Below are 23,990 nucleotides of genomic sequence, written 5' to 3'. Positions count from 1 at the left end.
ATGGGTCAAGCATTGCCTGATCTCAAAGTTTCTATGTGCTTAATAGGATGCAGAAAGTTTTTTCTGGTTCTGAAGGTTCATTTCCAAGGTTCATCTCGTGAAGTGTCAAAGACAATGACTCATGACAATCACCGGGTTATTTTTGGTGACCAAGTCATTCCAACCCTCTGAATTCCCCACTGAGGAAAAGTGGGAATTGAGGATCTGGCGTTTCTGACAGCTGAGTTTTATTTTTGTTCGTGTCTAATCCAGGAATACTCAAGGCTCCCACGTGTCCTGGAAAAACTGCAAAATCGCTAACATCTTATCCAGACCAGACAAAATCATGGAAAATGAAGCATAAATGTCCTGAAAAAGTCTTAGCCAATAATGACAAACGTATACTTACATATTTCCTGCACCATACAGTGGGTCCCTTGGTGCTGACACAGTAGTTAAAGACTTTTGATTTAGTCAGAACATCTGAAAACTGTAAAATACTATATAGAAAAGGAAGAATGTGTTGTAACTGCAGCATGTTATGGAGAAATCTTCTGGTTATCTTGGAAAAGTCAAAACATCATTGCGTGACCCTGATTCCAGAAAATTAACAAGTCTTGCTAGTTTCTGGGATTTTATTCTTCTTCTTTCTGACAGAGCAGGGAAAAACATGTTATAATGCATGGAATAAGTGTGAAACGTAGAATGTGATTGGTAAAGGAGTTTGATCTCTTTTGAAAATCCTTGAAGGAGTCACATATAGTTAGGTATGAGCAATGAAGGTGGAACTTTGAACTTTCACTTTTTTCTCTTTATTGGGAGTCTGTGTTTTTAATTTTAGTGAAACCAGTGTTGTGCTTTGTGCTGTTGAATTCATCCAGCTAGTACATTAAAACAGTCTTTAACTAATGTGATATACAGTATAAAGCTAGCTCACTTTTAAACTTGATTTTACTCCATTACAAGGATAAATTCACCTTTTAATAATGGGAGAAATCTTTGGAGTTTTTCATATCTATTGCACATAGAAAATATTGTTTTAAAATGCCATTGAAAAACGGGTGTTTTGGCACCCTTTCCTCTGTAATGATTGGCCTTTGAACACAGGAAAGCTTATTAATGACGGTAGAGCATTTGACATAATATGTTTTTTTTGTAGTTAAGTTAGGATTGCATGTCTGGGTTGATTATGGAAGACAAGATCATTGCCCACATAATATTTAACTTCTCTTTTGAGAATATCCATCTAGCCATTTTCTAAGTGCTTCTTCCATTCCATCTTGGCAAGCAGTGGGCACAAGGCAGGGTACAACTTAGATAGGACACCAGTCCGTCACAGGGCACACACTGATGCAAACACACACACACTAACACCAGTTTTTGCCAGAAGACATGTAGCCTACCAGCATTTCTTTGGACTTTGAGAGCACCCAGAGGAGACCCAGAAAAACTCGGGGAGAACATGCAAACTCCACCCAGATAGCACTCCAGTTCTGGAATCAAGCGCAGAGCCCCAGCTCTGCAGGGCAGCAGTGTTAACCACTGTGCCATGGTGCTCCCCTATGAGAATATCATTGAACAATATAACATTTTCATTTCTTCTGCTGTGTCAAAGCTTGAAGTAGACAAAATATGATCAGCGGTGTGGTGTGAGACACCGGAGATAAACAGCTGTTGGGTCTCAGTTTGACTGGATTCTGGACTGGGGCATACAGTAATTGCTATCCCTGAATTGACTGTATGCATCTCCGTGCGTGTATATGTATGCCCTACAATATGTATGGCATCCAATCCAGGTTGTAGTTCTGCACTTTGTGGCTCCACAATAAGCTCCACATTGTTTTGATTATTTATGGTACCTGAAAGTTTCAGGTTGTTGCACAAAGCTAAGGTATGCGTATACGTGATCTGACAACTGGAATCAATTTCCTGTCGTTAAACTCTGTTTATTTTTAAGTTTAAAAATAAACTTAAAAATGTATTAAAAATTTAAGTTTATTTAAAAAGTTATTAAAAATTTATGTACACCTACATTTGTGGAGCACATGTATTTGTCTCTCTCTTTTTTTTACCCCCAATTTGATCAATCCTGCTTTATAGCTATTCATATGAAGGAGGAAAGTCTGTACCTTCTCCCTTACGTGTCCTCTGTCAGAACAACTTGCCATTTGTGACACTGCGCCTCCCTCCATAGTATCGACAGGAGAGCTGACATTAATCTGGGCTAACAGGTCTCAGCTTGTACTCTGGGGTTAAATCAATAAGTGTGCAGTTACCGCTTCTGAGCAGTAAGGCGTGCTGTACGAATCTCTCCTGAAAATGAGGTTTTTGATGGCCCGTCTGGGAATTGGAGCCGTCTTTGGAGGTCAACTGACCAATGGCGGTGGTGTCGTTGTCTGGCTCGAGACGAAAAACGCTGGGCGGCCAAAGTTTCTCACCGTTGCTTTTCAGATGTGCTGACACCCGCCTCCAGCCCCTCCTCGGGGGTTTTCGGGGCTGTGGCGGGCCAGGACGAGCTCTCCTCCTCCGCCCTCAACCTGGAGTGCCGGGTGTGTGGAGATCGGGCCTCTGGATATCATTACGGAGTTCATGCCTGCGAAGGCTGCAAGGTGAGTGAGGGCACCTGTGCACAACTACACTGAACACTCTGTACCCTGAACATGTGCAATAGCAGTACCAGCATTTCTGTTCTATATTTCTGCACAGTGTGAATATTTCTACTTCAATGTGTGGACTTTATTACTGTTTATCTCTTACTTGCTCTTGTACAATTTTGTATTTCTTTTATACTATTGTATGCTCATAATACAGCCACACTTTGAGGTAGCCTCGGAGAATTAATTAATTACATAAAATACAAAAAAAACAAAAGATCATTTGTTAGGCAGTCTGGTAGACCCTGTTCTATCTTATTTGGTACAGTACCTGTTGGAAGTATAAGTCTTTAACTTCAAACTGGGGAGACCAATCCATTATTTTGCTTTCTGTTAAAGATGAGTGCTACAGTACCTCTTTTTTTAAAGAGCAGATGAAATAAATTAGGTATGAGCCTGGTTTGTCTTTCAGAAGGTTAAGCTGCACCTATGTAACCCAAAGACATTGTTTTCTCCTGCATAGTGACAGCAACAGGGCATCCCTATGACTTAAATTAGTAAGACTGCACCTTCATGATAACCATAATGCTGTATGTATATATACATACAGGGGTGATCTGTCCTGTTTTGAAAAGTCTAGGAGATGGATTTTCTCAGAAACTGGTGACCTGTCCCCTGCTGCTTTTAAAACAAAACACCAAAGTCTGTCCCTATGGAGCAAGAAAATTGCTTTTGATGACCATGCCGGTGACCCAGGGGTGGTCTTGCCTGGTTTCACGAGCTCTGTGGTCACGCTCACTGCTGCAGGCACATGGACTCATTCACAAAGGCTCTGCTGCCACCACTCCGACCTGTCAGACAGCCCAGAGCCAATAGCTACTCGCTGTGAATGAGCTCCCCTCTGGAATCTGTGTGTCCTTATTTCAACTTGGTGCTTCACACTGAGACCAGAACTGTAAATCAGCTTTGAGCCGCTGTTGTAAGCACATGGCAACAATAAGACAGCTCGATTTAGCAGCTTTACTTGCACTAATCCGTTTCGTAATAATGGAAACATTTCTGGATGATAATGCTGGATGTGTTCTGAAGCAATCTTTATTTCGTTTCCTCCCCTCCCCCCCCATCTATAGCTGGCATAGGTTGACTGTTGCTATTTCAGTTGTTTTAAGCAATGCCTTTAAAAAGTAATAATATAAAGAGCTGAAAATTGAGACCTAAAATAAAATTCTAGCTTTGCTAGCAATTTGGGTGAATTACAAGTGCGACTTACAATGGTGTTAACACAGACTGACAGTGAATCCACTACAAAGCTACTGTATAATACACAGCATTAATTTTTATTATTTCTACAATAGCCAAAAGTCTTGCAACAAATATTCTGCTGACAAAAGTCAAATGTCTGGAGCAGTGATCCTTACATCTGTTGGAATCTTCCTTGTACTTTCATGACTTTGTGAGTTCGGTTCTTGACTTGTTTCGAGATTGTCTCTCGTTCCAACCTGCAAGGAAAGCAGCAGTATATACACATGGATATTTATAAAAACCTGGAATAATTGGAAATGTAAACCCATTTTTTAAAAATATCCTTTACCTGGCAGACAGCAAAAACTTGGCCTGGTCTAAATGTTAGGCCTCGTTTGAAATTTAAAATTGACCTTGTTTTTATTTTTAAAAAAAGAAATAAAGCATCCTCTGGATTTAAAGACTTAAGGTGTTTTTAACATTAATAGTGAAGTATTTTAGAGTGCTTTTAATGATGAAATAACATAACAAAATGTGCCCTACAATTAAAATTAAATTAACTACAAAACAGCAAACGTTTTTCTTATTCAACTGGCCTAATTAATGGCACACTTAAATCAGAATCTTTTATCGAAATCTTAACCTTAATAGTGACTATTTTGTTTTGAAAATAAGTAAGGAATCCTTCACTTTTAGTGAGCTCAAAGCATCAGTTTCAGGTGTGTGTGAAGGATTTAATAACATCAATTGGTAAAAGATTTTGGGATCATTCGTATTTTCCTGCGCAAAATTAGAAAAATAAGCATATTTTGGTTTTTTTACAGCTTCATTGTATTTCATTAAGAGCTAGTTTTGAATTTCATAGTCAATTACAGCTGGAATGGCCCCTCCAGATGTAGCACATAATAGAGGTGTCAGCTGGCAATAGAAATGTGAAGCCAATTTTACTTAAGCAGCAGCCATAGAGTGCAGTCACTCTGCAACTCACAACTGGCAGCCCCACTGAAGCTCAGCAGGGGTGAGCCTGGTCAGTACCTGGATGGGAGACCTCCTGGGAAAAACTGAGGTTGCTGCTGGAAGAGGTGTTAGTGGGGCCAGCAGGGAGCACTCAACCAGCGGTTTGTGTGGGTCCTAATGCTCCAGTATAGTGATCGGGACACTATGGTGTAAACAGGTGTCGTCCTTCGGATGAGACGTAAAACTGAGGTCCTGACTGTCTGTGGTCATTAAAAACCCCAGGGTGTTTCTCGAAAAGAGTAGTGGTGTTATCCCGGTGTCCTGGCCAAATTTCCCATTGGCACTTACCAATCATGGCCTCCTAATAATCCCCATCTATGAATTGGCTTCATTACTCTGCTCTCCTCCCCACTGAGAGCTGGTGTATACTAAGTCGCACTATGGCTGCCGTCACATCATCCAAGTGGGGCTACACATTGGTGGTGGTGGAGGAGAGTCCCCATTACCTGTAAAGCGCTTTGAGTGGAGTGTCCAAAAAAGCGCTATATAAGTGTAAGCAATTATTATTATAATTATTACTTTGTAGTAAGACGCTTATACTGTGAGATCCCATACAATAATCAGAATTGTGTATTCAGTATGCCATTATTCGGCCTGGGTTGAGACTGAAACCTGTGACTGAAGGAACTTAAATTGCCCCCAAGCACAAGTTTTCCTTTTTGGTATGAGATTAGATTTTGTTTTTACCATCGTTTCGTTTTTTTTTCAGGGCTTCTTCCGAAGGACGATCCGTCTGAAACTGGAATATGACAAATGTGAACGGAACTGTAAAATCCAGAAGAAGAACCGCAACAAGTGCCAATACTGCCGATTCCAGAAGTGCCTGTTCGTGGGAATGTCTCACAACGGTAAGACGGGATGCACGTTCTGGGATCGCTGTCGCTGGGGATCGGGAAGACACCGGGGATGTAAACGTTCAAGGGGAACAGCTGTCCCAGTTTCTCTGTCTGGTTATTAAATCTCCAGTTAAAAAAAAAATAATTGACAATTGACAATTAACAAATTCCTAACTAAGCACAAAATTGTGAACTTTGTGGAAGTAACGTATGGTCTCCAGTTTGTCGCAAACCCCTGGTCTCGCCACAGTCGAGAGGGAGAGTTTGCGAGAATTGTGATCTGAAGCTGCCCTTCCTGCTCACTAGTCCCTGTACTGACTGATGTACTGTGATGGACGAGTGAATAAGTACAGGTTGTGCAGCAGACATTTCACCGCAGGAATGTTCCAACATGGTCTGCATGCAGAGTTAGCAAGTAAGTAGTATTTTTTGACAAAACCACCTCACAATTAAGAGCAATACTTCTATTGGATTAAAAGAGATGTATTCACAAGCCTGCTTCTTTACAATGTAATAAGGCCGCTTCACATCACTAGAAGTTTTGTTGGCTCACTCTGAATCGCAGAATATGGAGCTGTGCATACCTGGAAATTTAGTATTTTTTGGGATGTAAATTGGAGGTTTTACAAGTTACTGTGCAGATTTTACTTTTATTGTGGTCTGAAATGCTGATACTTTCTAACCCCGAACTATCGAAATAGCATTGCAGTTCCCCTTTAAAGTGCAGTGCGGAACTCATCAATCAGAAAGGAAAGTATTTACCATGAGCCCAGGTTTTGATTTTGTATTGCACTTGTTTCACCTCTGTGTGTCTCAGAACGGGCAGTGAACCCCAAACTATCGAAATAGCATTGCAGTTCCCCTTTAAAGTGCAGTGCGGAACTCATCAATCAGAAAGGAAAGTATTTACCATGAGCCCAGGTTTTGATTTTGTATTGCACTTGTTTCACCTCTGTGTGTCTCAGAACGGGCAGTGAGATGAGTTCCGCACTAAACTCTTCCTTCTCTAAACTCCTTCAAATCCAGACTCAAAACCCTCTTCTTTAGAAGAGCCTTTACTGAACTGGTTCCATTCTTCACCCCTTTGCTTTTCTTAGTACCACCATCCACGGTCTCCTCTGTATATTGTAATTGTGTTTTATCTTGTGTATTCTTCTTATTTATTGTTGTTGTCATCCTGTAAAGCGCTTTGAGAAGCCATCTTTAAAGGCGCTATATAAAATAAAGTTTATTATTATTATTGTAGTTCACATTGCTTAAACTGGCACTTACAGTACTTGGTACTACAGTATGACATCCCACCTTTGATTTCTCACAAAGTATGCAAATTGCGTGGCCTTTCAGAATAGCAAGTCTGTCACTTATTTGTGCTTTGCATACTAAGTGCTGGGAGCACGGTTAGCACAATGGTTAGCAGGCCTGGGTGCGCTGTTTGTAAACGTGATATAGGAGAGTGAGGTGCCTGGAGATCTGTTGTTGAAACAGTCACTGAAATACCTAGGGTCTTAGGCCGGTGGCCATGTGATGTGCTGTATTTATCATGTGCTGTATTTATATAGCAGGAGCGCACGCTGTGAGGTCACAGGGAGAAGGCTACGGCGCTTTTCAATCAGGTGACAAGAGCACAGGCGCGAAGGTCATCTTACAAACGGCAGGCGAACTCAAAGACCCCTCTCCCGGGCTCTTTTTCCTCGCCCTCCGCGTTTATGAGCACTGTGGCAGCAGCTCCTGCAGCACTGTCCAACCGATACGGCTTTCAAAAAGCAATAGTACGCCCTGAATGAAGATGTCGTTCAAATGCTCTGGCGTCTTGTGCAAATTATGAAAGCGAAGCGTTGACGTCGGGAGGTTTGCAGGCTTGGGGTTCACACGCCCTCTGCTGGCAGAATCAGATATTCTAGATAAGAGACTATCATTCCACATTCTTACAAATATTCAGTCCTTCTCATTTTCTTATTCATATTGAATTTCATATTCTTTTTTAATTTACTTTATCCGTTTTTGCTGTTGTTTTAACCATTTAAAAATATTCACTCCATTCCAATTAAGTGCTTTGTGAAGTCTGAAAGAGCGAAAGTCTATGACAGGAAGCCAAACCAGAAGGGTTCGTAATAAATGTTTCGAACAACGTGATGTTTTCATGCACTACATTCGAACTTTTCCCAATATATTATTTGCTTTCTCCTTCTGTTTGTGAGGTGTCAAAACATGACACCAGAAGCTTATCGATAGTGCTTATGTTCTCCACTTTTGTCTCTGTTGGAGTTGCTGCAATCGTAAATTAAAGTGAGCACGAACTTTGTAGTCCTTAGAAAATAACAGTGTGGGTTGTCCAGGGTGCTGTGGTCAGACATGATGATTACACAGCAGAGCTTCAGCACGATCTCATAAAATCAGGAAGTAAGGCAGACCTAATGCATTTCCTCATGAAGATGCTCAAAAGTTTCAGCCACTTGAAATTAAGCATTTCTCTTAAAAGAAAGGAGCACAAGGTGTCAAGGAAATTTAGATCACCAGCCTTGTAGAAAGCCCTCACAAAATCAAAGATCAGAGCTGTGATTTTATGGTATACCCTAGACTGGAATACATTATCTGACTCTTTCTCTCTTGATGGAGTTGTGTTATTTAAACAGAACTGGTTATTTAGCTAGCCATAGCCAGCAGCCATATCACCCTGCAACTCACAACTGGCAACCTACTGAAGCTAAGCAGGTGTGAGCCTGGTCAGTACCTGGATGGGAGACCTCCTGGGAAAACTAAGGTTGCTGCTGGAAGTGGTGTTAGTTGGGCCAGCAGGGGGCGCTCACCCTGCGGTCCACGTGGGTCCTAATGTCCCAGTATAGTGACGGTGGCACTATTCTGTAAACAGGCGCTGTCCTTCGGATGAGATGTAAAACCGAGGTCCTGACTCTCTCTGGTCATTAAAAATCCCAGGGCGTTTCTCGAAAAGAGTAGGGGTGTAACCCTGGTGTCCTTGCCAAATTTCCCATTGGCCCTTAATGGCCCTTCCTAATAATCCTCATCTATGAACTGGCTTCATTACTCTGCTCTCCTCCCCACTGATAGCTGATGTGTGGTGAGTGTTCTGGTGCACTATGGCTGCTGTCGCTATGGCGGCTGCTGCACATTGGTGGTGGTTGTGGGAGTCCCCATTACCTGTAAAGAGCTTTCAGTGGAGTGTCCAGAAAAGCCCTATATAAGTGTAAGCAATTATTATTATTTGTTGTTTTGATTGCATTGCCTTTCTGTTTCACACCAGATTTCTATAAACCCAGAAATCTGGGTAAACTATGCTGGTAAAATGGCAAGAAAACAGCTGTTTAAAAAGAGCAAAGCAATTGCTCTCATCTGAAGTATTCATGAGACCTCGGTGAACCAGAAAACTAAGCATGTTGGGGGCCCTTTTGTGTAGTTGTGTGATTGTACAAGAGTGTTTAAATCTCTTGAAAAAGGAAAGTAGAGTTTAAAAATGAACACCAGTGGTACATTCCCCTTAAAGCACATTCATAGTCTGTTGCATGGACTCTGGACATTTTGCCAGATGGTTGTTTTAGCATACAGGACAGCAGAACGCAGAAGAGTCTTTACCTATTCATGCTGAACTCTCATAAATATCCTAACAGAATTACTTATATAAATATCTACAAATTTATTAAATGGCATAAATGGCATTGCCTTTAAAGACTGCCGAAAAGGCCAGTGAAATTGTGAAGCAGTTTGGAAAGTTGAACATTTTAAGTGTAAGCACCGAAAAAGAGTCAAGACCAAATACTTCTCTTTCATTCAGGTTTTGGTTTAGTTCTTTTTTTGTGTCTAGATATGGAACCTGTACTGAAAGGAGTGAGGGCTTTTAAATACTGAAGCACTTATCAAGCACAATTGTCGAAACTGTAAAATGAATAATTTCAGTTCCAGCCCTTCTGATGCTGCCCACCATACACGCAATCGGAAAACAAATATCCCAAACAAGGAGTTAGTAAACATATCCGATAGCTTCTGTCTCAGCTCAATGTAAAGCAGTCAAATGAAAAGAGACCAATAGGTTCTTCTTATCCAAAGGCTCCTAGTTAAAGCCCTGTGATATAGTGTATGTATTGTCTCTAACAGCTTTATTTAAACCCTTATTTTTGGGATGGGCAAAGGAATGCAGTAATATTTAGTAAAGGTAATAAATAAATGAGCATAAAACGTTCGGAATGATGAGTAGCTATTAAGACTCAGATGATGGGAGAAGAAATATCAACAGGATAAATAACCAAACAGTTCTTGGCACCAGAGTGTCATGCTGTTCATGCTGATTTATAACACTCGTGTTCCTGAAATCAAAATGACAGGTGGCTAACCAAACTAGAGCAATAATTCCATGGTGTGCCCTGTCACAACGTTACAATGGGACGAGCTGTGCCCTGTCTATTATAATGCACCGCAGTACTCTTTCCTCCCTTGTGTTTTTCAAAGATTGGTTCAGCATGAGTGAATGCTCAGGGAAAAAGTTATAATAATAAGAAGAAACTTTATTTTATATAGCGCCTTTAAAGGTGGCTTCTCAAAGCGCTTTACAGGATGACAACCATAAATAAAAAGAATACACAAGATAAAACACAATTACAATATATAGAGGAGACCGTGGATGGTGGTACTAGGAAAAGCAGAGGGGTGAAGAATGGAACCAGTTAAGTAAAGGTTCTTCTAAAGAAGAAGGTTTTGAGTCTGGATTTGAAGGAGTTTAGAGAAGGTGACTCTCTGATATCCTCGGGGAGAGAGTTCCAGAGCTTCCAGAGCAAAGATTTCCTTCCTGCCCGTTCCGCTCTGCAAAAACCGAATGCCTGGCCCCCTGTGCGTCATGGGACCTTTAATACCCCATAGGTCTAAACTTTGCCCCCACTTTTGTTTTTTGTTTTTGTACTTTCAAAATTGCCAATTGTTGTGAAGTAATGGCTACCGCTGTCAGTAATCCATTATGAAACCAAATTCTCATTTTCTCCGATCGCCTGGCCTGGAGGCTCTTGCTACTTTTCCGAAGAAAACAAAGCAGCGAAAGAAAAGAAAAAAAATCTCGATAACATCGCGCCTTCGAGCGACAGGCAGGAGTTCAACAGTGCGGCTCAAATGCCCTCAGATAGAAAGGAGGATGGTTCCAACTTGCTCTGCTGATTGTTCCAGTTTCACTGGTTTCAGCAAAACTGAAATGACCCCCCACCTGGGGTGCAAATTTAACTTTGATGAATGCAATGTGAGGCGGCACAGTGCTGCAGGGGTCAGCATTGCTTCCTTGCAGCGCTGGGGGCCCCGGGTTCAATTCCAGACCTGAAGTGCTGTCTGTGTGGAGTCTGCATGTTCTTCCCTAGTTCGTGTGGGTTTCCTCAGGGCGCTCCGGTTCCCTCCCACAGTCCAAAGACATGCTGAGAGGTTAAATGGCTTCTGGGAAAATTAGCCCAGGTGTGAGTGTGTGTGTCTGCCCTGTGATGGACTGGCAGCCTGTCCAAAGTCTATCCCTGCCTTGTGCCCGTTGCTTGCTGGGATAGGCTCTGGCTCCCCAGTGACCCTGTACTGGATTAAGTGGCTAGAAAATAGATGGACGGTGATCTCTAAAAATGCAGAATTTGTCTCTCTGAGTTGTATGTTCAGACGGATATAGGGCAGTAACTCCATTCAAACTGGAAGCAATTTGTTTCGTGAGTTTTAGTCCAACAAGGTAGACGTTTTGTTTGTGTGGCAATTGTTTTTGTTTTTCTATTAGTGGATTTTATTATTATGAGAGATTATATCCGATGGTTCAATCTAACGGTGGGTGTGATGATTGCATACTAGCATGTTTTGTGTTAGAGCTCTATTTGAAGGGATAAATAATGATAAATGATGGCGTTTATTGAATCCAATATGTAAACTGCTTTGTGCAAACGGACATTGTGTGAAACCTCTTTCTTCAACTTGTCCTTTAACTGTCCCCTTGCGTCCATTGTGTAGATAAGAGAAGCCTAAGAAAAACTGTTTGACTGACCTTTTCTATTTTTAGTTCATCTTAATTCATTAAGTGAGGAATCCCTGCTGAACTTGTCTGAAACCAGTCTGAGGTTGATTTTAAAATGTCTCTGTTCTGTGTTTATGCTAGCCTATCTTAATCAACATCTCAACACTGGAGTATTGTACTGTATATTTGCACGTCTTGACTGATCAGGTTGTTCTGCCATATTTTGACTGCATACACCTTGGGGCCATGAAAGTCCAGAATAACAACTACTCATTGTTTCTACTATGAGTTTAAGAAGGCAGTGAACCGCCTGCAGGCTCTGTCAGGACATTTTTTTTACAGAAGAAACAGTTTAAATTTGTTTTTATGAGGAGCACCAAGAAAAATAAAATTGGGAAAATCAAGCAGCCCCAAACTATAAGATACAGTACCTATTTAAAATCTGATTATTTACCCCAGTGATGGAAGACCCAATTACCCAGATGAACATTTAGAATATTTAGTTAGAATATTTCTGTTAGTGTTTTTTGCCACTTGGTTTTGCAAAAAAGCAAGCAGAACACCTGTTGTTTTCTGTGCTAGTACTGAGAAGATGACTTTGTTAATAAAGACAGATTTGAACATGGGGAGAACATGCAAACTCCACACAGACAGAACCTGCAGGTCTGGAATTGAACCCAGTGCCACAAACCTGCGAAGTAGCAATGCTAAACACTGTTTTTATGGTGCTGCCAGAAAATCTGATTATTTTCACAGTCAGATTTGTTTGCATAAAGCACGAAGAGTATCGTAGGTTTCCTCTGACCTGTTCAGCAACTCTACGGTGCTGAGAAGTTTATTTTTCTTATTATTCTTGTGGGTATCCATAAGTAATGAATTGGCCCAAGGATCGTATCCAGACATTTCATGAAAAAACCTCAGGACGTAGTTCAATAACATGGCTGGGGTAGCGTGTTCCACACTCCCACCTCTCTTGTGGTAAAGAAACGCAACCTTTGCTCAGTTTTAAATGCACTTCCACAAAGTTTCCACATGAGTCCTCTGGCTTGTGTGTCACTATTCATTCTGCCGGGCTTGCCAAGCTCTTTGAGAACTTTGGATACTCCCCTTCCCTCAGAAGGTCTCAGTTCTTTCAGCAATATCTTCAGGATTTTAGCAAAAGCAATTTGCATAATATCTGAAATGCATCTGTTTTGCTCTTTTCTGGAGTGATTACAGAGCAATAATCTCTTTTCCGTAATGTGGTGACTAGAATTGTACAACGTATTCTAAATGAGGCCTTACTAGTTTAATACACCAGTTATATGATCTGTATACACCTGGTAATACCATTGTACCACCCTGGCTGTCTCACTGTGTGTAAGAAATTGCTTATAATCATTGGATGCATCCGAGCACTGGGTGTCACCAGTGAGTGCTGCTCTTAAGCCTTAGACACTGAAGAGGTAACCAACATTGGCTGCGTTCTTTTTCATTCTCATCCGGAGAAAGGCCCGTTGCCCAGGGCAACTCCGGTTTGAGCCCGTTGTTCCGTTGTTGTGTTCCCTGCAGCCATCCGGTTTGGGAGGATGCCGCAGTCCGAGAAGATGAAGCTCAAGGCGGAGATTCTGACGGGGGAACGGGAGACGGAGAACGCCCAGCTAGCCGACCAGAAGACCCTCGCCAAGCAGATCTACGAGGCCTACCTGAAGAACTTCAACATGAACAAGTCGAAGGCGAGAGTCATTCTGACTGGCAAGGCCAGTACGCCGGTAAGAGGCCGCAGCAGTAGTTTTGAAATTGTATTATGAGCCAGGAGCCATATCACCCTGCAGCTCACCACTGGCAGCCCCGCTGGAGCATGGCAGGTGTGAGCCTGGCCAGTACCTGGATGGGAGAAAAGGTATTAGAGGGGCCAGCAGGGGGTGCTCACCCTGCAGTCCATGTGGGTCCTAATGCCCCAGTATAGTGACAGGGACACTATACTGTAAAAAGGCGTCATCCTTCGGATGAGACGTAAAACCGAGGTCCTGACTTTCTGTGGTCATTAAAAATAATAAATAATTGCTTACACTTATACTGAGTGGACACTCTACTCAAAGCAATTTACAGGTAATGGGGAATCCCACTACCGCCACCAATTTTCAGCCCCACCTGGATGATACAAGGGCAGCCATAGTGGGACTCACCAAACACCAGCTCCCTGCTGTGGGGCATTAGGACCCACAAAGACCGCAGGGTGAGAGCCCCCTACTGGCCCCACTAAACCTCTTCAGGCAGAAACTTTAGTTCTTCCCAAGTGGTCTCCCATCCAGGTACTGACCTGCTGAGCTTCAGTGGGGCTGCCAGCTGTGAATTACAGGGTGACAAGGCTGCTGGCTATATCAGAAAGTGAGCTGTTGCTTTTGGCTTACAAACATCTATCTCTAAACTCTATCTCAGATAGCAGTTGTTCTTAAAACATAAGCTACCGTGAAAGGAGTAACAAAAGAACTAAATTATATAATGTATATCATAGAACCATGTAGATACTCAAATCACAAAAAAATCAGGTCAAAGATGCTAATCTGAAAAATTAATTTCGGATCTTGTTCTAACATACTAGGTGAATGTGCTTTCTGTTTCAACCTTCTTGGTTCTGTGCATCATTCTGACAGCCAGAAGGATAGATTCCAATACCGCAATGTCGGTGCTTTAAATGATCGTGTGGCATTTGCTTGTCTTGATGATACCATAAAACTTGGCTTCCCCAGGATGGAAAGGAAGAACCACATCAACCTCTCCACCAAATGCAACTGAGAAACTTTTAGCAGTGTCATAGTAAAGTTAATTTTAAGCATACAGACATTAAAGACTGTGCAACAGCCAGTATTAATAGAAACTGAGTGTATTGCGTAAGTCTTTTAACGGGGTAGTTAGCCCAATATTTAGCCAGCAGCCATATCACTCTGCAACTCACAACTGGCAACCCACTGAAGCACAGCAGGTGTGAGCCTGGTCAGTACCTGGAGGGGAGACTCCTGGGAAAAACTATGTTGCTGCTGGAAGAGGTGTTAGTGGGGCCAGCAGGGAGTGCTCACCCTGTGGTCTGTGTGGGTCCTCATGCCCCAGAATAGTGACGGGGACACTGGACTGTAAACAGGCCCCGTCCTTCGGATGAGACGTAAAACCGAGGTCCTGACTCTCTGTGGTCATTAAAAATCCCAGGGCGTTTCTCGTAAAGAGTAGGGGTGTTACCCCACTGTCCTGGCCATATTTCCCATTGGCCCTTACCAATCATGGCCTCCACATAATCCCCATCTATGAATTGGCTTCATCACTCTGCTCTCCTCCCCACTGATAGCTGATGTGTGGTGAGCGTTCTGGCGCACTATGGCTGCCGTCGCATCATCCAGGTGGATGCTGCACATTGGTGGTGGGGGAGGGGATCCCCATTACCTGTAAAGCGCTTTGAGTGGAGTGTCCAGAAAAGTGCTATATAAGTGAAAGCAATTATTATTATTATTATTATTATTATTATTATTTATGGTCTTCCGCATGTGATACCATTATTGGAAGTGAAAGTCAGTGTTGGTGTTTGGTGGATTCACTGCTCCGTTCACTTTGCTGTAGTTTCCACTGTCACCTGCACAGTTCTTACAATTTTGGTCCATGAGGATAAATGGTTCCATTCCACATTGGTTGAAAAAGTGGTTTTGCTCAAAAAAGGGAAAGTGTTTTTAATTAATATGATCGTGTCTACAATCTATGATGGGGAACAGTAAATCTGAGAAGCCGTTAATGGGGTTTCAGTGCTTCAAATCCTTCCACTTCTGTTGGAAAATGAAAGCAAACTATTAATGGTTTTCTCGTGCTCCTCTTTTCACATTTGTATCCGAGTTGTTGTCTGTGACACTGGTTCAGGAATAGACCAAACAATCCTAGAAGCACTTGTTTATTTTAGATCTGCCCTTCTCAGATCAGACTGAAAGCAAGCCCTCTCTGTGGTTGGTGTTTGAAAGGGGAGAAAGTCACATTTTGTGGAACATTGCCAAATGTGCACAACATTGAAATAATTATTAACACAAACAGGACATAGGTTACAACTTATTCCAGCAGTGTACGTTTGCTAATTGTTCGCTCAGTGAGTGTTGAGTGATTTAAATGCTGTTATAATCAACGTGTCAGACTGATTGCAGATAAGAAGAAGCTTGAAGGAGGCCAGGCCATTCCTTTTACTAGACTGCTGCTGATTAAAGAGGAGAGAGAAATGAGAAAATCCCATTATGGGGGCTCCTTAATGTGTTAATTTTTGCTTGATTGTGCTTGAAGAAATGCTCAAATACAAGAACTGTATATGCTGACTAATGACACCATTTCTTTCTGTGCATTTTTGAACTTGTATCGAATTCATCCATTCCAGTTGTGCTGGTCTAAGGTGTTTAATTCAGATAAAATAGCAGTAAGAGCACTGCATTTTGAACTGTCAGTTTCTTATGGATGTTCGTCATGTGTGAAATGAGATGCCTTTGGACTGTGGGAGGAGACTGGAGCACCCCCAAGAACCCCACACAAATGCTGTTAGAACATGCAAACTCCTCACAGATAGCACCCCATGTCTGGAATAGAACCCCAGACCTGCGAGGCAGCAATGCTGACTGTGCCACCGTTGCTAGAGTCTGACTTGAAAAAGATATCCAACTGGTAAAAAGCATGCTTTTCTCAAGTTCCACCATGAGACAACTTACAGTAGCTCCCTGAAGTCAGCAAAAGTGATCATGCCCTCTCTTTTCCATAGGTTCAACACCTTTCAGGACAGTTATATATACATATTTCATCAGTATAATTTTAGAACAAGATACCATTATACATGCCCCATTCTGCCATGTACAGTACATTTCATGAACCTCAAGTTAAAAAAATAAATCAAAGCAGAGGGAAAGAAATAAAAACGATTACAGAACATTCAGACACGATACTCATTACACAACAACAAAAACCAGCACCCCAAACATGAATGTGTATTTTTAGTATGTTTTGTTGGAAAGTTTAGGCTTTCTTGGGACAAATGTGGTTTTCAGCCTTCAGCCTGAAATTAGTTCCCCGCTTAAAAGGGTCCTAGAAGTGTGATTCATTCCATGTCCCAAGAATTCCAAGCCGTTTTAAACTTAGTAGAAATAATTCATTCACATGATTTTTGGTTTTCTAGCTAGTTTTCAATGTACAAAAAAAACAGAGAAGACTGCATATTCCCAGAAAGGAAGAGGAAGATCCTCATAACAAACAACGAGAGAATAGTAGTTCACCCACAGTGTTTGTGTGAGTTTCCTCTGGGTGCTCCAGTCTCCTCCCACAGTCCAAAGGCATACTGCACTGCTGGTTAGCACTGCTGCAGGCTCTGGGTTCAATTCCTGGGTGCTGTCTGTGTGGAGTTTGCATGTTGTTTGCGGCTATTTCCTCTGGTTGCTCTGGTTTCCTCCCAAAGTCCAAAGACATGCTGGTTGGTTAATTGGCTTCTAGGATAACTGGCCCTGGTGTGAGTGTGTGTGTGCTCTGTGATGGACTGATGTTTTCGTCCAGGGTGTACCCTGGACTCTGGAAAATAGTACATGCAGAACAGAAATAAAGTTACTTTGACTTGTTGCATATTCTAGCAGAGATGAAAAATGTTTGAGCTTTCAAATAGATGTAGAAAGCAACATGAAACTGATCAATGAGGTGATTCACTTCGTGTATCGTGAAATTTCCTTTTGTCCAAATAATCACCAGGAAAATAAGTATTCCCAAATTATTTGTCCGTATTAATAGACAAACGTTTTTCCCATGGTTAAAACAAGCACCTTTCTTAACAGTCAATCACTTTTTACTATTGTGTGTGTTTATAGTCTGAACACTGTTTTCTTGTCATCATTTTTCTCCTCAGCTTTGTTATTCCTGGTATAGCAGTAAGTTGTTGTTTGATTGTTTCTTTTAAAATCCTTTAGTTTTGTTTATTTATTTTATCACACATAATCTGTTTGACTTGAGACTTATAGACGTTCTTGGTTTAGTAAATAAAGATGCTGTTTATATTGGGAATTTAAATAGCACCATCTGCTGGATAGAGATGTACTTGCAGCCATTTACATCGCAAAAGACAGCTTTTATTTCCTTACTTCTATATACTAATATATAAAACACCAACATACCAAACAATATTAAAAATCAAAGCTACAATTTTGGATGTCTTGGTTACCTCACTTTACTGAGAAGACCCTTTTACAAGTTACACATTTTAGAAATCCTAATCCACTGTCGACTGTAAAATTTTGTGAAATGTGAACATTTTGAAAATAAAGAATGAGAAAAATACAGCCATGATAAGTGTGCTGCTTGTTGGTTGGTTAAATCACTGAGTAGGACCTAAAAAGCTAAAAACAGTTTATTATAAATATATATATATGTATTTTCTGCTTCTGAAGGTGGTAAAGCCACATCAGTTTTTTTTCTGAAAAAGCAACTATTCATTACTAGCACAAGACATACAGTAAGTATTTTATCATAAGTCCTATGATATCATGATATTGTATTATTAGTATTGTCACATGCATAGTCATAGGATTAGTATTGTCAAATGTTGTGAGTATTTTTTTAATCATATGTTTAATCACCTGTATTTCAAATGCTTAATATTTTATGTTGATTTAAAGAAAATAATGCATAAATAAATGCTGTAAGGTTTAATATAGATAAACTGAGAAAGGCTTTAGGTTAGAAAGACCAGACTGACAATGGACAAACACATTCCTGTTTGCATTGTGCTCTAAAATCCAGGCCTCATTTTGTAGGCTGACAAAATTGATCTGAAATTAAGGTGATGGCACAGTGGTTAGCACTGCTGCAGGCTCTGGGTTCAATTCCTGGGTGCTGTCTGTGTGGAGTTTGCATGTTTTTTGCATCGCTTTAAAATAGTTTACAAGAAGATACTGGATTAGCAATTGGTACTGATTTACTGCAGTGAATATTCTAAAGGCATATTTCACCCAGGTTTTTACAATGGAAGAAATCAGTATCTGCCTCTAGTTGTGAGTGTGTGTGTCTGTGTTTGTATCTGTCTGCCCTGTGATGGACTGGCGTCCTGCCCAGGGTGTACCTTGCCTTGTGCCTGTTACTTGCTGGGATAGGCTCCAGCTCCCCCGTGACCCTGAATTCGAAGAAGCCGTTAGAAAATGGATAGATGGATGTTGGGTGATCTGTCCTCTTGATCCCTGTGTTTCTTTCATTCTTGACCCTTTTCTCGAACCGGCAGCCCTTCGTGATTCACGACATGGACACCCTCCGGCTGGCGGAGAAGACTCTGGTGGCCAAGATGGTGGGCAACAACGGCATCCAGAACAAGGAGGTGGAGGTGCGCATCTTCCACTGCTGCCAGTGCACCTCTGTGGAGACCGTGACGGAGCTCACCGAGTTCGCCAAGTCCGTGCCCGGGTTCGTGGGCCTGGACCTCAACGACCAGGTCACCCTGCTCAAGTACGGGGTCTACGAGGCCATGTTCGCCATGCTGGCCTCCAGCATGAACAAGGACGGCCTGCTGGTTGCCTACGGCAATGGCTTCATCACGCGCGAGTTCCTGAAGAGCCTGCGCAAGCCCTTCAGCGACATGATGGAGCCCAAGTTCGAGTTTGCCATGAAGTTCAACGCACTGGAGCTGGATGACAGCGACCTGGCGCTCTTTGTTGCTGCTATTATCTGCTGTGGAGGTAAAAGGCCTACTGTAATCGTCTTAAGAAACAAAAAAGAACTTTTATCTTTGCTTATGACATTCACTTTTATTTTCTAGGCTCACGGGCAACAAGGTGCCTAAGTGGTTAGCTTTGGGGTAGCTCAGTGGTAGCAGTCCTTGGGACCTGGGGTACCATCTGTGTGGAGTTTGTATGCTCTTTCTGTGTTTGTGTAGGTTTTGTCTGGAAAAAGTTTCCTATCACAGTCCAAAGCCATACTGGTTGGTTAATTGGCTTCAGGGGAAATCAGTCCTGGTGTGAATGTGTGTTTGTGTCTGTGTGTGTGCCCTGTGATGGACTGGTGTACTGTCCAGGGTGTACCCTGCCTTTTGCACATTGCTTGCTGGGATAGGCTCTGGCTCTCCCGCAGCCCTTTACTGAAAAAAGCTGTTTGAAAATGGATGGATGGATTCTAGTTAAAGCTTTTTAAAGCTACTGTATGAACACACATGGGGAAGAATGCTATGCAGATTAATTTATTCCAGATTTACCTCTGTTGTAGCAATCTAGCAAAGCTTTTTTCCACATCAACCTAAGGTATGAAAGAAAGTTAGATTTTGGTTGTCCTGACAAGTGAAATTGTCATCCAACATCTTTATGTTCACAGAGGTGTTTCTAGAACTGTAACTCTTCTTGTACAATGTAGAAGAAATACCATTCAGAATCTCTTTGAATAAAGAAATCATAACGGACTCAACATCTAGCTGCTATGAGCTCAGAATAGATGTCGCTATAATAAAATTTACTGAATAAATTTAATAGCAATTACATTTGAATTGCACTCAATTTTCATACAATTACTTTGACTACAAGGCCTTACTTTGATACTTATTGTTCAGATAATCTATATCAGTGAAATTATCTGTGGAAAGCCAAAGTTTAAGTAGCAAAAAGTAATTTTTTTCTGTCTGTACCTCTTCTGCTGACATTCCTGTTAAAGAATTTAAAGAATTGCTTGCAAACTCTCAACATGGTAAGATACAGCTTTTCTAACCATATCCTTAGTGTCTGCATGCTCCTTGCTTTACAGACCTTGTCTTTTTTAGGATATTTATCATTTTGCAGTCCTTGAGCTCATATTCTGAAATTGAAATTTTAATGTGTACACAATGCATTGAAAAGCTGTATTATACAGTAGTATTACCGTTAAATAGACTTACTATTGAGACTGTTTAATAAATAGCAACACGGAGTTATTTAGAGAACATGAACCTTTCTTCATGTATAAATGATAAGTGTTTCTGATAACCCAGTGTTTTGTACTGTATTAGGTGAAGAACTGCAAAAAACAGTCACTTTTCTGAAATGAAAACTTTTCTATTAACCTCCAGAGTTAATATGTTCATCTCATTGCAAAAAACAACATAAATATTTGTCCCTTTGCAGTCGCCAGTAATCTAAATTGGCTCCCACTCTTTGGCAACTTAGAGCGCCTCATCCACCGTTAGATTGTTATGTGGGCCCCAAACTGCAGCATCCCACTTCAATGTGCACTCTTCCCCCTGCTGTGGAGAGATGGAAGTAGCAATTGCTTGAAACATCAATGATCCCACATGTTAAGATGTCCCACTGCTAAGGTCCTGGTGATTGTTCATTAGGAAAAAAACTCTGTTTTTGTTTTTTCCATCCAATTCCTTACCGCTTCACTCAATTCAGGGTCACAGGGGACCTAGAGCCTATCCCAACAAGCAGCGGGCACAAGGCAGGTTACACCCTGGACGGGACACCAGTCCATCATAGGGCAGACACCGACACACACACACACCAGGGCCAGTTTCCCCAGAAGCCAGTTAACCTACCAGTATGTCTTTGGACTGTAGGAGGAAACCTGAGCACCTGGAGGAAACCCATGTGAACACAGGGGAACATGCAAACTCCACACAGACAGCCCCCCCAGGTCTAGAATTGAGCCCAGGGCCCCCCAGCGTTGCGAGGTAGCAGTGCTAACCATTGCACCATCTTCTGTTTTTTTTTAACTTTATTCTGTCCAAAATAAACTGTCCTCAGCCGGTTTTACTTTTTCTTTAAACCACTGCTCCGTGTTTGCAGACCGGCCTGGCCTGGTGAACGTGGGCCACATCGAGAAGATGCAGGAGAGGATCGTGCAGGTGCTCCGCCTCCACCTGCAGTCCAACCACCCCGACGACGCCTTCCTTTTCCCCAAGCTGCTGCAGAAGCTGGCCGACCTCCGGCAGCTGGTGACCGAGCACGCCCAGCTCGTCCAGGAGATCAAGAAGACCGAGGACACCTCGCTGCACCCGCTGCTGCAGGAGATCTACAGGGACATGTACTGACCCCCACCCCACCCCCGCGCCAGAACTCGAACCCGACTCCCCCGTCCTCCCACCAAACGTCCGGCAGCAATAAAGAACACAAACCGCGACGAGCTCTGTGCAGCCACGTCGTTTTTCTGCACTGGCTCTTTCTGGAACCTGGTAAAAAACTATTAAAATGCCCTCGTTTCATTTCATTTTAAGCCCTCCTTTTATAAAGAGTAAATGCCCCACCTTCGTTGCAGTCTGCGTTTAGAGAATAGCAATTCTTCGCTGTGTTTTTTTTCTTTAACGTTTCGCAACTCCGGCTTAAAAGCTTCTCCCCTGCCTGGTTTCGGAGCACGCTGCGTGTGGTGTAGGGCACAATACTGTTAAAACGAGCTGTCAAAATGTATGTACAATTGCCAGAAAAGTCAGGACATTCTTTGTTTTCTAGTTGACCACCCCGAGCCTCCTCCAAACGGGCATATAAAAGTATTTGTAAACTTAATTATCAGTTTTAATTGCGCATCACGCAGAGCTTCCTTTTAGCATTTAGCAGCTCTTTCTCACACTTTGAAGTCATTCTCTTGTCGTTCTCTCTGAAAGGTTGTTGGGGTAACATTACGAGCTTCCCTCCGTTTTCCATCTCAGTTTCTGTAGTGTAGCTGCGATTCTGCTCTTCCATTGCCTTGCATTACGTTTTACTTTATTTCTGTTGGTTACAATAGGATAGCAATGTGCCATTTTGTGGCTAGGCTGCATGTATTACAGTGTGGCTTCATTTTAACTCGTCCGTTTTTATTACATAATATCGGCCGCTTGAGGCTTCTCGTTTTAAAAATATGCTGCACACACTACCGAATCTTTGGTACTTGAAACATCTGATTTTTTTTTTTATGGGAAAGCAAAACAACAAACCATATATACTGACAAAATACAAGAGTGGAAAAACAAAGGTTGCTCAAAACCTAATGTAATGTACTGTAGAGCTTTCTGCAACAGAAACAAATCCTGAATTCTTATGGTACAAAAAAATCCTGCCTGTGAGCATTCACAAGCAAAATCGACTTAAGGTCCTAACCTTCTCTTTAGCATTCTATGCCTTTTTCTTGAACTTCCAGACTAGAAATATTTTCTAAATGCTTTGCATTTGTGTATACCACACAAAATGAATCCACTGCTTTTATTATTCCACTATTTTCTTTAGCGTGTACTATAATACAGCGGGAAGTTTTTTTTTTTGTAGAGAGTGCTTTTGTGGGCTGCTCTTTTTAAACTGGCCCACATTTTAATGTCGGGAATGTCTACCACGTGGAGCACAGTTCTGTCTGTACCTGTCATTTCATCATCACTACACAGGGTTGGACAGGTCTGCTTTAATTCTATCTATTCATTCTGCTAGAATCTGAAAACGGCTTGCGTTGTGGACACCTCATGTTTGTGCAGCAAGGCAAAAGGCAAAAAAAAAGATACTCCACATGTGCATCAGTGTAACAGACTTCTTAAGCTCTTACAGGACGTACTCTCTCTGCGCATTTCAGATGTGCAAAATAGAAGGCCAGATTTTTTTGTAGGATTTTCTTTCGTACGAAGCCTAGAATGTTCAAACTATTCATTATGTCGTGTGCACAGCAGTCACTGTTTAGAAATACTGTGGAAAAGTTTGAAATTCACGAAGCAGACAATCAGTTTATTTTGGGGAGTATCCACTGGTGGATCTTAAAGAGCAACTCCCCTGCTGCCTACTTCAGCTTTCAGTGTTAGGTATCATTTCCTGACGCTGTTATTCTTGACTCTGCTGTTTGCTTAGCGATCGCTTTGCTCGCCTGTATGTTTCGAAAAACTTCTCGAGAAGCTTGAACCTGCTCCTCTTATCTTTGCTCATCCTTAGTGCAGCGATGTTTTGCCTCGAGTTAGAGCTTTCTGCTGTCAAAAAAGAATGAGTCAAAGTACGGTAACATAGAACGTTATTCAAGGTTAAAACTTGCAGTGAACAGAATTCCCATTATGTGTGAAATTAGCACCATCGTCTCTATTGACATGTGCAATTCTAATACTAATATAATCTGGCTGGCAGCTCACAATTTTGGAAAGACTGAGAAAATGTAAGAAATCAATTAGCTAGTTCTCCACGTTCATAGATAAGACTAAACTGATTGTGTATACTACAGTATATACAGCAGCCTTTATACAGAGCTTAGAAGTCTCATGATAGTCACTAAACTGCTATTGAAAATGATATAAGCCTTTAAAAAAACAATTTGGCTTCCACTTGAACTACATGAGATGTACGCAGATTTGGCACCTCTGGCACACAAACTCACTGTCAAGTTGAATGGTTTCTATTGGCTGCTGGATTGAAGTTTTTATTTAATCCG

General features: G+C 41.8%; 1 protein-coding gene across 1 annotated transcript in view; it reads left to right on the top strand.

Annotated features, from left to right (window-relative positions):
* Positions 1–21,736, top strand: part of pparab (peroxisome proliferator-activated receptor alpha b) — a 60,671-nt gene extending 38,935 nt beyond the window's left edge. The window contains exons 3-7 of the mRNA XM_069192040.1: positions 2,431–2,588; positions 5,542–5,680; positions 13,191–13,390; positions 18,886–19,336; positions 21,407–21,736. Of these exons, the coding sequence (XP_069048141.1) occupies positions 2,431–2,588; positions 5,542–5,680; positions 13,191–13,390; positions 18,886–19,336; positions 21,407–21,651 (1,193 nt within the window). The 3' untranslated portion in view covers positions 21,652–21,736. The remainder of the gene's footprint in view (positions 1–2,430; positions 2,589–5,541; positions 5,681–13,190; positions 13,391–18,885; positions 19,337–21,406) is intronic.
* Positions 21,737–23,990: the final 2,254 nt, after the last annotated feature.

Source organism: Lepisosteus oculatus, chromosome 7, assembly GCF_040954835.1.
Source record: "Lepisosteus oculatus isolate fLepOcu1 chromosome 7, fLepOcu1.hap2, whole genome shotgun sequence".
Lineage (NCBI taxonomy): Eukaryota > Metazoa > Chordata > Actinopteri > Semionotiformes > Lepisosteidae > Lepisosteus > Lepisosteus oculatus.
The sequence above is the reverse complement of the archived record's forward strand: the minus strand, read 5'-3'. Positions and strand labels throughout refer to the sequence as shown.